The sequence below is a fragment of the Maniola jurtina genome, chromosome 23 (genome assembly GCF_905333055.1).
Source record: "Maniola jurtina chromosome 23, ilManJurt1.1, whole genome shotgun sequence".
In the NCBI taxonomy this organism is placed as follows: domain Eukaryota; kingdom Metazoa; phylum Arthropoda; class Insecta; order Lepidoptera; family Nymphalidae; genus Maniola; species Maniola jurtina.
This window is the reverse complement of record NC_060051.1, coordinates 5,322,727-5,335,870: the sequence shown is the minus strand read 5'-3', so window position 1 is coordinate 5,335,870 and position 13,144 is coordinate 5,322,727. Positions and strand designations below refer to the sequence as shown.

The window sequence follows — 13,144 nt, the reverse complement described above, 5'->3', positions numbered from 1 at the left end:
ACTGCTACATATTGCATTATTTCGGTCTTTCATAAAGACACAATATGTAGAAACGAAAAGCGCCCTCTAGAAATAGACGTGGAAACAAGTGATTCGTGTCCCTTCTCACTCGCACTCGTTGGCTCTTGCCAGGCGAATGGTTCAATGACTTTGGCGACCAGTTTCTATTTTCTCTCTGGTTCTGTCGTCGGGTCGGCCTGCAAGGAAGGGGGTCTTTGTTTGCGTTTCACGTTCGCGTCGCACGGTATCATCTGTGACGGTTCCATCGTATCGTGTCCGAGACGGAATGTGTCCGCATAAGTGGAAGCGTGGTTGTTCTCGTTCCTGGTCCTTGTGAAATGTCGTGCAGCGCCCAAGGGTGGGTTCGTGCATCAGTGCGAGTGCAGTGAGTGAGGTGCAGTGTGTAGGGTGTGGGTCGGCACGGCCACGGCGAGCGAAGCGCGCGGTGGCGGCGGCCGCTCGGCCATGACCGGCGACATGCCTCTGGGGAGCGCGCACGCGTTCGGGCGCGCGCTGCTCCGGGACGGGGCGCTTCCGCCGCTGGAGCCCGGGCCGCCGGCGCCGCCCGCGGCCGCGCAGCCGCCCGACAAGCGTCCGCCGGCCGCCGCCGCGAGCCCCGAGCAGGTCATGAAGCTCTACATGAACAAGCTCACGCCGTACGAGCACCGCGAGATATTCGACTATCCCCAAGTGTACTTCATAGGCGCGAACGCCAAGAAGCGGCCGGGTCTGGTAGGCTTCCCCAACAACTGCGAATACGACAACGAGCAGGGATCGTACATCCACATCCCGCACGACCATATCGCGTACCGCTACGAGGTTCTCAAAGTCATCGGCAAGGGCAGCTTCGGGCAAGTCGTCAAAGCGTACGACCACAAAAAGCGCGAGAACGTGGCTCTAAAGATGGTGCGTAACGAGAAGCGTTTCCACCGGCAGGCGCAAGAGGAGATCCGCATCTTGGAGCACCTGCGAGAGCAGGACAAGGATAATACGATGAACGTGATCCACATGTTCGACTCGTTCACGTTCCGCAACCACACGTGTATAACGTTCGAGCTGCTATCGATAAACCTGTACGAGCTGATAAAGAAGAACAAGTTTCAGGGGTTCTCTTTGCAGCTGGTGCGCAAGTTTTCGCACAGCCTGCTGCAGTGTCTCCACGCGCTCAGCAAGAGCCGCATCATCCACTGCGACATGAAGCCCGAGAACGTGCTGCTCAAGCAGCAGGGACGCTCCGGCATTAAGGTCAGTCAGCACAATGCCAGAGTGAACGACAATGCTTTCCTATTTCTAACCTTAGTCCATATTAGAAAGTAGAGGTAGAGGACGTAGAAATAAATAATAAATAGAAAGGTACTCATGATAATGTATTAACTTATAATTTTAATCAAGATAAAGAATAATAAGAATGAACACCTATAATTAAAGGTTAAACCTATTTTTAATACTAACCTAACCTAACTAACTAGGGCAGATAAAACACCTAAATTATTTTTCTATAGAAGGAGCAATTTACTCCTTTGAGCAGACATCTCAAATCGCTGTGCGTTGGCAGTTGGCACTAGGTAAATACTTACTTGAGATTTTGGACGTAGAGTGTCTTTTCAACAGACTCTACACCATACCCCACGAAGAAATTTTGCAAATTTTCCAACGAAGCCGAAGTCGTGAGAAAAAACTAGTTAGAGCATAGACGACAGCTTCAAAATGTGCATCATTTTAATTAATCGTGAATTTCTATCTAGTTTTTACCCAGTAACTAGGTAGGTATAATTAAAAAGATTTTTAATTCGCCAGTTTCACATTTCCATGAATATTTATAAATGCCCGGTGAAACATTTCTAGCTAGCTGTAGGTATAACTAGGGTAAAAAATACCACTATCACCACTACCCATATACCCATTATTATAAACGCGAAAGTGTATTTGTTTGTTTATTGGTTTGTTCTTCAATCACGCCGCAACGGATCGGCGTGATTTTTTGCATGGTTATAGTTAAAGACCGGGAGAGTGATATAGGCTACTTCATATCCCGGAAAATCAAAAACTTCAATCCACGAAGTCGCGGGCATCAGCTAGTCTAAAATATTTTACTAATAACACCTGTGTGTGCGTAGGTGGGCGTACAGAATGTTTGCGTTCAGTTATTAGGTTACCGAATCGCTCAAACACCTGTTTCGTTTGCAAGATCGGCTAGTGAGTGAGACTGGGGTAAAATCGATATCGTCATTTGTTGTGAACAGCTGCCCTCGTCCGTGCGTACCAATCAGCTGGCCACACCCGTACTCTTATCTTCCTACAGGAGACAACACAGACTTGCTCAGTGGCGTAAGTTCAGTGTAGGCATGAGGAGTAAAATAAATATTGTCATTCGTTGTTTAAACAGCTGGTCCCGTCCGTGCGTACCAATCTACACGAGATTCAACAGACTTGCTCAGTAGAGTATGTTCAGTACAGGCACTAGGATCAAAATCGAACAGCTGCCCGCGAACTTGCGTGAACGATCAGCGGGCCAAACCTGCTCGTACTTTGATCTTACGAAAGTATGAAGTAATAGTATCACATTACTACAATAATATTACTCCATGGCGTAAGTGTAAAACATGTTTTGTACTCCCATAGGAGCCACAGCCCTATAACCTTAAGCTTACGTGGAGGCACGTGTCTGTCTCTTTAGGCCCTCCTCTACCTAAGTACTAGATTAGACGAGGCAACTAGAAGGTATTTAGAACTATCAAAATATCCCACGAAAATAACTTTGTTTTGCTCTACCAAACTTTCTGTTTGGCTCCATAGAGTGTCGACCTTCATCGAAAGTTCATCGAAGTTAATAAACGTTGATGACATTCGATTCTAAATTGGTAGGTAGTTAACTATTTAATTATTAGGTACTATTTCTGTCAAATAGGTTTATTTTTCTAGATTGCAAATAGGTACATATAGCCTACTTATTTGCAGCGGAGTCCAGTCAACTGATAGCCATACAGGCTATCAGTTGACTGGACACCGCTGCCAATTCCTGAAAGGCCGGCAACACATCGGCGATGCCTCTGGTGCTGCAAATGTTCATGGGTGGCGGTAATCACTTAACACCAGGAGACCCGCCTGCTCGTTTGCTCGCTATTTTTTATTTAAAAAAAGACTTGACGGTAAACTTGATCGTGTATGGCTAGCGCTAAAGCTTTCAGCAGCGGCCTCCTACCGCTCGTCTATACTCATCTTTCCACCTAGCGGGGGTCTGCCTACACAGCGCTTCCCGGTAGTTATAGACAAATAGTTACATATACAAAAGCAGCTTCTTATTACGTGCTACGTAGGTATGTGATGATAAACGTTATCTGAACGGGTTATAACTTATAAAGACTGCGACTTGTGAGCTACGCGTCCAGTTCTATTTTAGAGCTTCCCGATTACGTTTCAGTAACACCCGACTTGTTGGTAGAGCTAAGCGGCACTGCGGTTTTTAGATTTGTTTTCCTCAAATGTACCGCAAATACTAATATGTTTATGTGCTTTAATAACGGGCAACGAGTGATGCATGGCCATGTCGTAGAGAATTTCTTCTAAAACGCTGGGCCATTTTGAAATCCTTCGGTTACCAGGACCATCTACATTTCTCCCTATATTTATCTACAAAACTTTACTGATTTGTAGAGCCGTACCGTACTTAGATATTATATTATGAAGAATGTAGAATCTGATGGATCATTGCTATAGTTCATTTTGAAATTAAACGCAAAAGAAAAAACTTGCTGAGTGAGCGAATTTTAGGCGCGGTAGAGTCTTATCATTCAAGCCACAGGTTGACTTACATAGGAGTATAGGTATTTGAATATGCATAATTAACTGTCTATAGTTTCTTAGCTTGGCTGATAGGTAATCGAGATGGCAGTAAGGTAAGTAAGTTAAAAAGGTAGTAGTGAAAAACCGGCGCATAAATAATAATTATTTTATTTTTGAAAAAATTACTTAAATATTACTTATTTCGTTTATCATGTTGCATAGAACCATAAAATACAAGCACGAAGAAAGAAAGTTTGACGAAAAAATCGATAAATCCGATTTACCGCCCTTTCCATTTCCACGGCAGTTTAGTCAACTGGAAAAATAAAACTGAATGCGCGTTCAGTTTTACACAGTTATTTACGTCAAAACTCAAACGCATCCGTGCGATTGCGAAACCGCGATCTATTGGACTATTAAAAAAAGAGTCAATGTCATTGGTTGCAGGCAGACAAAAAGAACAAAAATAATACGAAACTGTGAACCTTCGACCGTTCACTGCATACGTAACAAAAGTTTGACCTACCAGTCGATGATTGAGCGAACGGAGAATGAAGTAGTTTGTCTAAAATCTATATTAATTTTGCGAAAGGTCACACTAACGACAAGTCGCTCGACAAGATGTCTGTGCAAAGACTTGGTCAAGCACAAGCTCATTACGGCAATGCGTCCCTGAATTTGTCTGCAATACAAGAATACATTGTGCAGTTGAAACCTTTGAATCCATATCAACATTAATTAAACGAAACAGTCCCAAACAACACAAGCACTAGAATAATATCGAGGCCATCTAAAGGTCGGATACACAAAATGCAATTTTACAGCCAGGAATAAACAATGAACTTTTTCGGGTTTAGGTCTACCGTGAAAACAGTGAAGTGCTAGTACAGTTAAAAAAACTAGATAGACTCATCTAAAAGTAAATTTTAGAAAATCTGTAGATTACGACCTTTTAGAGAAAAAGAACCCAGCTCAGCATAATTTTTGGCATAATGCTCTATGCCTTGTAGAAAAAATAGAGTATACAGCGCTGATTTTCAGCTGGTTCAATATTACGCGTACGTTTCCAGTTCATTTCTTACAGGGTATTCATACAATTTTGTGACATTTTTGTCGCTGTGGTGTGGTTGTTGCGCGTCTGGAAGGACCCTTAAACTTAGTAAGTTGTTATAAATTTACATATTTACTTGAACTGAAATTGTAACAATTGCGCATATTATTTGAACAGTTGGGACCTACTTCGATGGCACCAAACCAACTGATATGCAAGATAAGATGAGGGTTGGCGCCTTTACATGTTTTTGATAAGAGTGACGCTGACGGTAAGAAGACGGTGCAATGCCGTGTGTTATAACCCCTTCCAGGTTAGCCTGCTTCCATCGCAGACTGCATCATCACTTATCACTAAATGAGATTGCAGTCAAGGGTTAGCTTGTATTTTTTTATTTAGATCTATATTAAAAAAATAAAAGTTATTGTTGCAACGTGCCTACTTTTTTCATAGAACTGAATACCTATTAGGCCGTGAGAGAAAGCAATGATTGTGGAAAAGTTTTGCAATAGTCCAATTTACGTTCACTTGGCCCCTATGTCCGGGGTTGGATCCCGGGTAAACTGATATACTCTTACAAATGGAAAAAAAAACCACTTAGACTAGCTTTATGCCCGGTACTTACACGGATAAAATATGTGAGACCGGTTCAGCTTTAATAACATCGCCAAAAAACAATAATTGGCATCGAATCCGTCTCCTTTTTTTACAGTATACTTAAAGGCAATAAATAGAAATTCTTGTCTAACATCTTAGGTTATTAAACTGTAGATTTAGCTATGATAGATCTAGCCTCAGTTCATGGCACTGAGATGTAGCGGTAATTTCTTCTTCGACCGGTTTCCTAACACTCGTTTGGTAGTTCGTAGTTACATCGTTATTCAAGAGATTTTATTGGTCTGTACTTAATCTTCTTCTAATTATATATAAAAGATAAAAGTGACCGACTGACTGATCTATCTACGCACAGCTCTATTACTGGATGGACCGGGCTGTTTTTTTTTTTTTGAAAATTCAACTCCGAAGGGGGTAATATAGAGAATTGGAATTTGAGTAGTCCAAGGCACATGGACAAAGTTGCAGGCTTTTATTAACTACATAAGTAATAGGACATAGGCCTTTCCAAGAGCCTTTTCTCTTTTTCCTTTTGTAATTTGAATATTATTTACTAACTACGATGTAAGTAGAACTATACTTAATAATGAATTACATACGTGATAGTGGTAGATAGTAAAGATAGCAAAAGATAAGCGGATTAGTGGGGCTTGTATTCCAAATGGTTATGTTACTTGCCTAAATGCTAGAATTAGGAATGCTTGATTTACTGAATTTACAAAAGGCAGAATGCCAATTTAACAGCTGTTTTTAGTTTTACAGTGGTTTTAAGACTTCGGCTGCCTATTTTGGGTCCTGGGTCCGATTTCGAACCGCGCATCTAACTTGTAAGAGTCACCTGCTTGATTTATCAGGGGAAAAAAGCATCATGAGGAAACAAGCGACCCTGAGAGTTCCCATAATGCCCCAAGTTACCATAATGCCTTAATGTTCCCAGAGAGCGGGAATTCTGCCAATCCACATTTGGCAAGCGTGGTAGGTTCCAGCCTAAACCCATCTCATTCTGTGAGGAGACCTGAGCTCAGTATTGGCAGGTGTCAATGTCATGATAATGATGATGCGAGTCTACTTTAGCGATTCTTGTGCAAGAGTCGCAAATTATCCCATGAATTCTGAATCCCATACAAAACTAGCTGAAGTTAGTCAACTAGACAGTCTTTTATGGAATGATAAATCATGACGCTAATGCAAAAATCTCTTGATATTTAGTCTTATGTTTGTCGATTAGAGTCGTACCGTCTAATGGCTAGGTCCTGCCTGCATCAGTCAATTCCATCCGTCATGAGTTAGTATGAACGATTGATGGAGCAGATATTAACTGTCCAGATATTTATCATGCAAACATCAGTCATCGAGTCATCGTCAGAGTTATACTATCAGTCTCGGTGGCAATACCTATCGACTAACTGACGTCAAATTACCGGGCTGGTGATCAAGCGCTCGATCGATAAGAAACTTTTAGATTCGCGTTTTTGTTTCTAATTTTAACTACCTTCACAGGTCATAGCGCCGTGAAGGTTTAACGTACAGACCAAGGTGAAAACTCACCTTAATCGTTTTTATTAGGACATATACCTATTTATACTCTGTATAGTCTTTTGTACGGGAGTTGATCTCGAGTTCGGCGTACTACCGTTTTTTCAACTTTACTCCGTAATGTTTGTACGATTTTCGAGCTTGGAGCTGTACTTTTTTTTTCAAACGCTTTGCGAATTCACCCGTCGCTCGGCGTAGCTTGCAGTTTCGGTGTACAGAAAACTATGTCCAGCTTTCGCTGCGCTTTTCGCCTTGATGTTTGTCATCGTGTCTGTCACGTGAATTCAGAAATGGAAATAATCCTCCCAATTTCGCAAATGACAAAGTGAGCTTGCCACTGCAGGCCAACAACACCACATATTTGGCGAAAATGGTTGATCGCGAATGTGTGGGATGTCTCGTCATGTATTCGTCTCCAAGTCAAATGACAAAGCAAAGCACACAATGCTTCCGGATTTTTTTATAGACATTCCAGAGTTGCTGTACATTTTATTTTGTGGGTGTAGAGGACAATCTCGCTGCATTTTCAAAGCCTTGTCTCGTAGAGATAACATTAAGCAATTGAAGATAATATGAAGATATCGTTCATTTTCAACTTGTCTTATAGATACCTCTTCTCTGGATGCCATAAACCTGAATGTATTGAGTTGAGCAGTGTCTCGCCCTGCCTCCGTTTTTTCTCGCAATCCTGAAGTCTCAACCTGCTTACGATCGGCGACAGATCTCGTCGAACTATTTGGAGGATGCCGAGGACTGACTTGACACAGCGAACTCAAAAGGCATAGGTTACCTAAAATGATCCGGCGCGATTCAAAGTCGTCTGTAAATAAAGAATAAATGCTCTGTTTTATTAATTCTTTCTGTGGAATAACTTTCGCTCGGTGGGTAATAAAAAAAGAAATTTCCAATTATAAAGTCATGCTTTTATAGACTTGATTACTTTGGAATCCTCTTTAATTGAAAATCTTGTTTCTCTACCAAGTAGTTACTTTTATTATCATTGTTTACATAAACATGAAAGTAAAATCAGAGTCATATTTGTTGTAAAAAGTATACTTAATTGAATTTTGTTGCGACGTTTTGTCTCGACGCAACATCATTTTATTACTACAGTCCAAGATCCTATTGATTATTAAATATTAGTCGATTACGACATGCGAATAGAATCTAGAAATGGAAAGCCAAGTGAAAAGAAAATTGCGCGATTGGTGAAAACCAAAAGTGGTAGATCGCAACGAAATATTCGCTACAAATTTAGTTAACAGCAAATATTTGTCATGTCGATGTATCGGGTTCTGTACGCCGCGCGCCGCGCCGCAATGAAATTACAGCGTCCGAAGCAAATTATTGTGTCAATAAAATGTTGACGCCACATTCCAAATTATACTGGTACTGCTTATTATGCACCATACAAGTGTACGAGTAGTTACTGTGGTCCAATTAAAGGACAGGTGGTTAAAGTTAAGTTATAGTTACTGTTAAACTTGACCGTCAGTAAAAGCAAAATAGGTTGCAGAAGTCATGGTTTGTAAAAATACCAAAATTAACAATTGAGGAAATTAATATATTCAGATCTGTAAACTAACCCAAATTCGCAATAAAGAAAATTTATTTGATTTGAGGTAAACCCTGATTCAGTGGTGAGCGCTGAGGTCTTATAAGTTCCGTACCTCAAAAGGAAAAACGAAGAACACAGAAAAAAATTTAAATGTGTTTCAATTTTCAAAATAGGATAACTATACCATGTGGGGTATCATATGAAAGTGATTTACTTGTTCATTCTAAAACAGATTTTTATTTATTTTTAAGCATAATAGTTTTTGATTTATCGTGCAAAATGTCGGTAAAATACCCGAGTACGAAACCCTCGGTGCCGTGGAATCCCGTGGAAACCACACAGACCAACAGACTTTCGCATTCATATCACATGAGTTAATATTAGTAGGTAGTGTGGATTCAATTCGATAAACTAAAAGACCAATTTTACAGAGAAAACAAGTTGAAAGCACCTAGTTTAACTTGTAAACAGCTGCTTATTCGAAATGTTAGAACACAACAACTACAAGCGAAAACACGACATTCTTAATTTCGTACAAACTGACCTGCTAACACAAAAAAAAATGTTTTCAAAGATGGCCGTAGGACGACTTGCTTGTAGGGATGTACACGTACATTACGATTCGATTTTTATGAAGATCAGTTCAAGTGTAGGTATGTACGATCTAGGAATTTTTGTATCGATTCATTACAATGCAATTTTCAGGTGAGACGAAACGATTGAAACGTCTGGCGGATCGAATCGTTCATAAAGTCTACGATATTCGCTACTTCTGTGCCATCTGAAGACAACGTGTTCTCTCATACTTGTATCGAAATATTTCGATGAGCTTTAAGTGAAAGTCGTAACCGACGAAATTCAAAATTATTATTTTTGAAAAGTTTGGACGTGAAGAAAGGTCAAAAAGTAAAATAATTTTTGAGTGTAAGTAGTTGATTAAGGTGTTCGATTAGTGTTTAGTGCTATAGCACTGCACAAGGCGTGCGCGGCGGCGGGCTGCGGGAGCGGGGAGCCTCGCGGTGCGGCGCCGGCGCGCGGCACAATGCATTCGCGGCGCGACCGCCTCCAAATTACCAGCGCTTATATTGTTGTAAAGTTCATTACTATTTTATTATTAAAACATATATAAAACCATCAAAAGTATTATCACTACAGTCCAGTCAAAGTGCAGTGCAACACATCACTATACAATTAGCAATAGGTATAATTGTTTATCGAAGAATAAGGCAATAAAATAGTATAGTATCGAAAGACGGGTGTTTTATTTATTAGAAAAGCAAATTCAAGTGTTCCATTCAAGAGCATAGGATCCGATCTTAAAATCGATTTAAAGGCATTTGATTCATTGCGATCCAAAAAATCGATTCAAAGCATAAAATCGTGCATCCTTACTTGCTTGTACACCTGTACAAAGCCAGGTAGCGTTTATAAATAAACCTGAAACAGGTTATATCCCGTAGAGGTGGGAAGGGATGCTCTCCCTCTCTGAGATTAACCAAACTGGGCTTTATTTGCAGTTGGATAAGACTTGAAATTGCTTGAATAAAAATTGCATTGTTACAGCGAAAATAATCGCAATGCACTCTCAGAAATAACTGGTTTTCGCTTTTGTTCAGTCTAATAGACTAATGGCTTAATATTTAGCATTTGTAATTTAAACTTCTTCCTCGGACCGGACTGGTGTTACCCTGAAGGTTTGCTTTATTTACCTTTGGCTGCAGTCGTTTTTTTGCATTGGGAGTGAACTGTAATTGCACTCAAGCCTATAAATTATTTAAAATGCGAGTTCGTCCGCCTGGATTGAGGTGCAAACTGCAAACTATCTCTGTATCAAGTAAATGATGCCCGCAACTTCGTCCACGTGGATTTTTAAAATCCCGTGCGAGATCGTTGATTTTCCGGGACAAAAAATAGCCTGTGTCCGTTCCCGGAATGCAAGTTAGTTGTCTCCGACCTCTGTACCGAATTTCATCAAAATCGGTTAAATGGATGGGCCTTTAAAAAAATAGCAGACAGACACATTCGCATTTATTTGCATTTATTTAAGGTACCTTATTTTGATTCTGTAACTGGAATTTTAGGTATTAAAGTGTAAGTAGGACGTGTAGGCACACAGGTTTATATTTCACATTATATCACATTTCGCTTTAAGTATTGTAGGTAGTATGTAGTACTTAATAAGCTTTGGGTTTGGTTTAACCTAAATACTAAATAGTAAAAGTTCAATGTCTTCAATACTCTTTTAACATCGCGTGTTTTTATGAAGTCAGGTCATTAATCTAAAAACGGAAGTTCTATAAAAGTCCAGATAAATATTTTATTTTAACGCGTTCAATTAGTACGGGTCATAACTCTTTAACCCTTTTATTTTTACCTTGGTTATTTTTCGTATAAACTCCTTGTTAGTGGAGAGGTTATTATTGGGCAAAAAGCGGCGTGGCCCTTAATTTTTTTACGAAGCTAAGACTAAGCCCTTAACCACAGATGTTCCTTGAGTAATTCTAAGCATAACTATCTAATCTAGGAAAACACTAAGAAAAGTGCTGCTGTCGGGGTGTAAACATGACTGCCATCGATTTCCTTTAAAAAAAATCTATACCTTTAGGCCACCAAAGTGGAGATGGCCAGAGAAATGTTCAGCAGATTAATCAAATTCTCGATGATGATGTGATAAATTTTCATGTCATCTATCAATAAATAATCTGATTGGGCTCTTGAACACATTTCTCCGCTTCGCTTAAGTAGATACCGGGCCTAACTTATCGTGAGAGTGTTTAACGGTCAAGTATTAAACTGTCATCCATTAAACAATGAATAAAACAATAGTTAGTTAATAGCAATTTTACTGGTGGTGTTACGGAAGTGAATATGCGCTTTATAGGCCTAAGTTTAATCACTTAGCCTTCGTTCCCACGGGCTTTTTTCAAACGCGCGTTAAAAAAGAAGGCAAATTCAATGCAACGCTTATCGTCCTACTAACTTCACTAGCTCAGTAACCCATAGAGGATCTTAACCTCTGACACTATAAGCTGCCACTAATGCATGTACTGGGCTTCTTTTGCGAGCTTCTGACTTTGCGCTTTAAAAACTCACACTAGGGGTAGGACAGGGAAGACTGCGTGTGCCCAGACGTAATACCCGATGTGTTAGTACGACACGCCTGGTAGTTACAAAACTACTACGGGCAGATAAGTAACACTTTTTGATTAAGTTTCCTGCGCTGGGCCACTTCATGCAATCGGGCGGCTCGATTGCGTTAGAATGACAGCAACAACATCACGATCGCAATCATCTTTGATTGGTTGATGCTCGCTTACTGTTGGCTATAATGTATTGTTGGAACAAGAATATATATATATATATCGGAGACTAACATTAAAGTGGCCATTATTTAAAGCACCATCTGTTATGAAATGGTTGTACTATACTGAATTGTAGAGCGACATCTGTTTGCGGACTCAGGTTTAGTTGATTCGATCATGGAATTGTCGGTAAGCCTGGGTGGAGTTGGTGTGGCGGGGAGCAGGTTATCATTCGACGGTTCGTTCAAGCGTTGTCCTAAGGACAACAGGACAGTTCTCATCGAAGCTCCATAGAGCATGGTTAGAAACTATCACCGCTGCGCCACACCAAACCCATCAGTTCGCAGAGTGGTGTGTGCATTGTGCGTCTAGTTAGTTACAATGGTTTGAAAAGGGATAAAAGTGTTAACCGTGTAATTTACCGTGCGTTAGTGACTCTACAGAGTGTATTCGTGTGTGTGATAAATCTCGTAATCAGTTTCTCGCGATTGTATGTTCGCCTACCCACAACTAAGTAATAAAAAAAGTGAAAAATATGCCCACGATAACCTGATAACACCCGCGGCCTCCGTTATATATATCATAAAATCTGCCAATCACAACGATTGCGATTGTTATAATGGTTTGTGCAGTTTTCCCGCAATCCAGCAGCTGGTCTTCTGAGACTTTGCAGGTCTTTACCTACTTGCTTCTTTAAACTATCGGCGTTCAACAGGGCATTTTTCTATTATGCCCATAATATATTAATTTTTCTTCTTTTTAGTTCTTCATCTTGACCAAGCGTTAGCATTTAGAAAAATGTTTAGGTATATGTGAACTTTTCATACAATTAATTTTATTCTAACGCTTTTTTGACGCGCGTTAAAAAATCTGTCCGTGTGTACAACAGCTTAGCCTAATGGCCGTTCCTAGGTCTGACGTTTATGAGCACTTTATTATTTTCCATCTTGATAGCCTTTTCACGGAGCGAAATTAAACTGTTAGTAATAGCTAATAAATACTTGCGTTTCATACTCGAGGGTGAAATGGCCTAGTTGCGACAGAGTTTAACGAAAGTGCTGGTTAAGCAATATTTACCCTGGTCTGTAACTGAAACATTTAGATTGATTATAAGCCTTGTGGTTAAGACAGCGGGGCATCCGGGATTCCTGACAGCACAAATTTTTCGGAGCTATATGCGAATTACAGAAATATGTCGATATTAAACGTACATAGTTGACAAAACCTTTATCTTTCCCACACAAATACAGGTTTCACGTTGAGACAGATAAAACATATTGCGTTGATGTGAATTACACA

General features: G+C 40.3%; 1 protein-coding gene across 1 annotated transcript in view; it reads left to right on the top strand.

Moving 5' to 3' along the window:
• The first annotated feature begins 128 nt into the window (after positions 1 to 128).
• LOC123877337 (dual specificity tyrosine-phosphorylation-regulated kinase 2) overlaps positions 129 to 13,144 on the top strand; it is a 254,577-nt gene continuing 241,561 nt past the window's right edge. Inside the window, exon 1 of the mRNA XM_045923996.1 lies at positions 129 to 1,245. Within this exon, the coding sequence (XP_045779952.1) occupies positions 466 to 1,245 (780 nt within the window). The 5' untranslated portion in view covers positions 129 to 465. The remainder of the gene's footprint in view (positions 1,246 to 13,144) is intronic.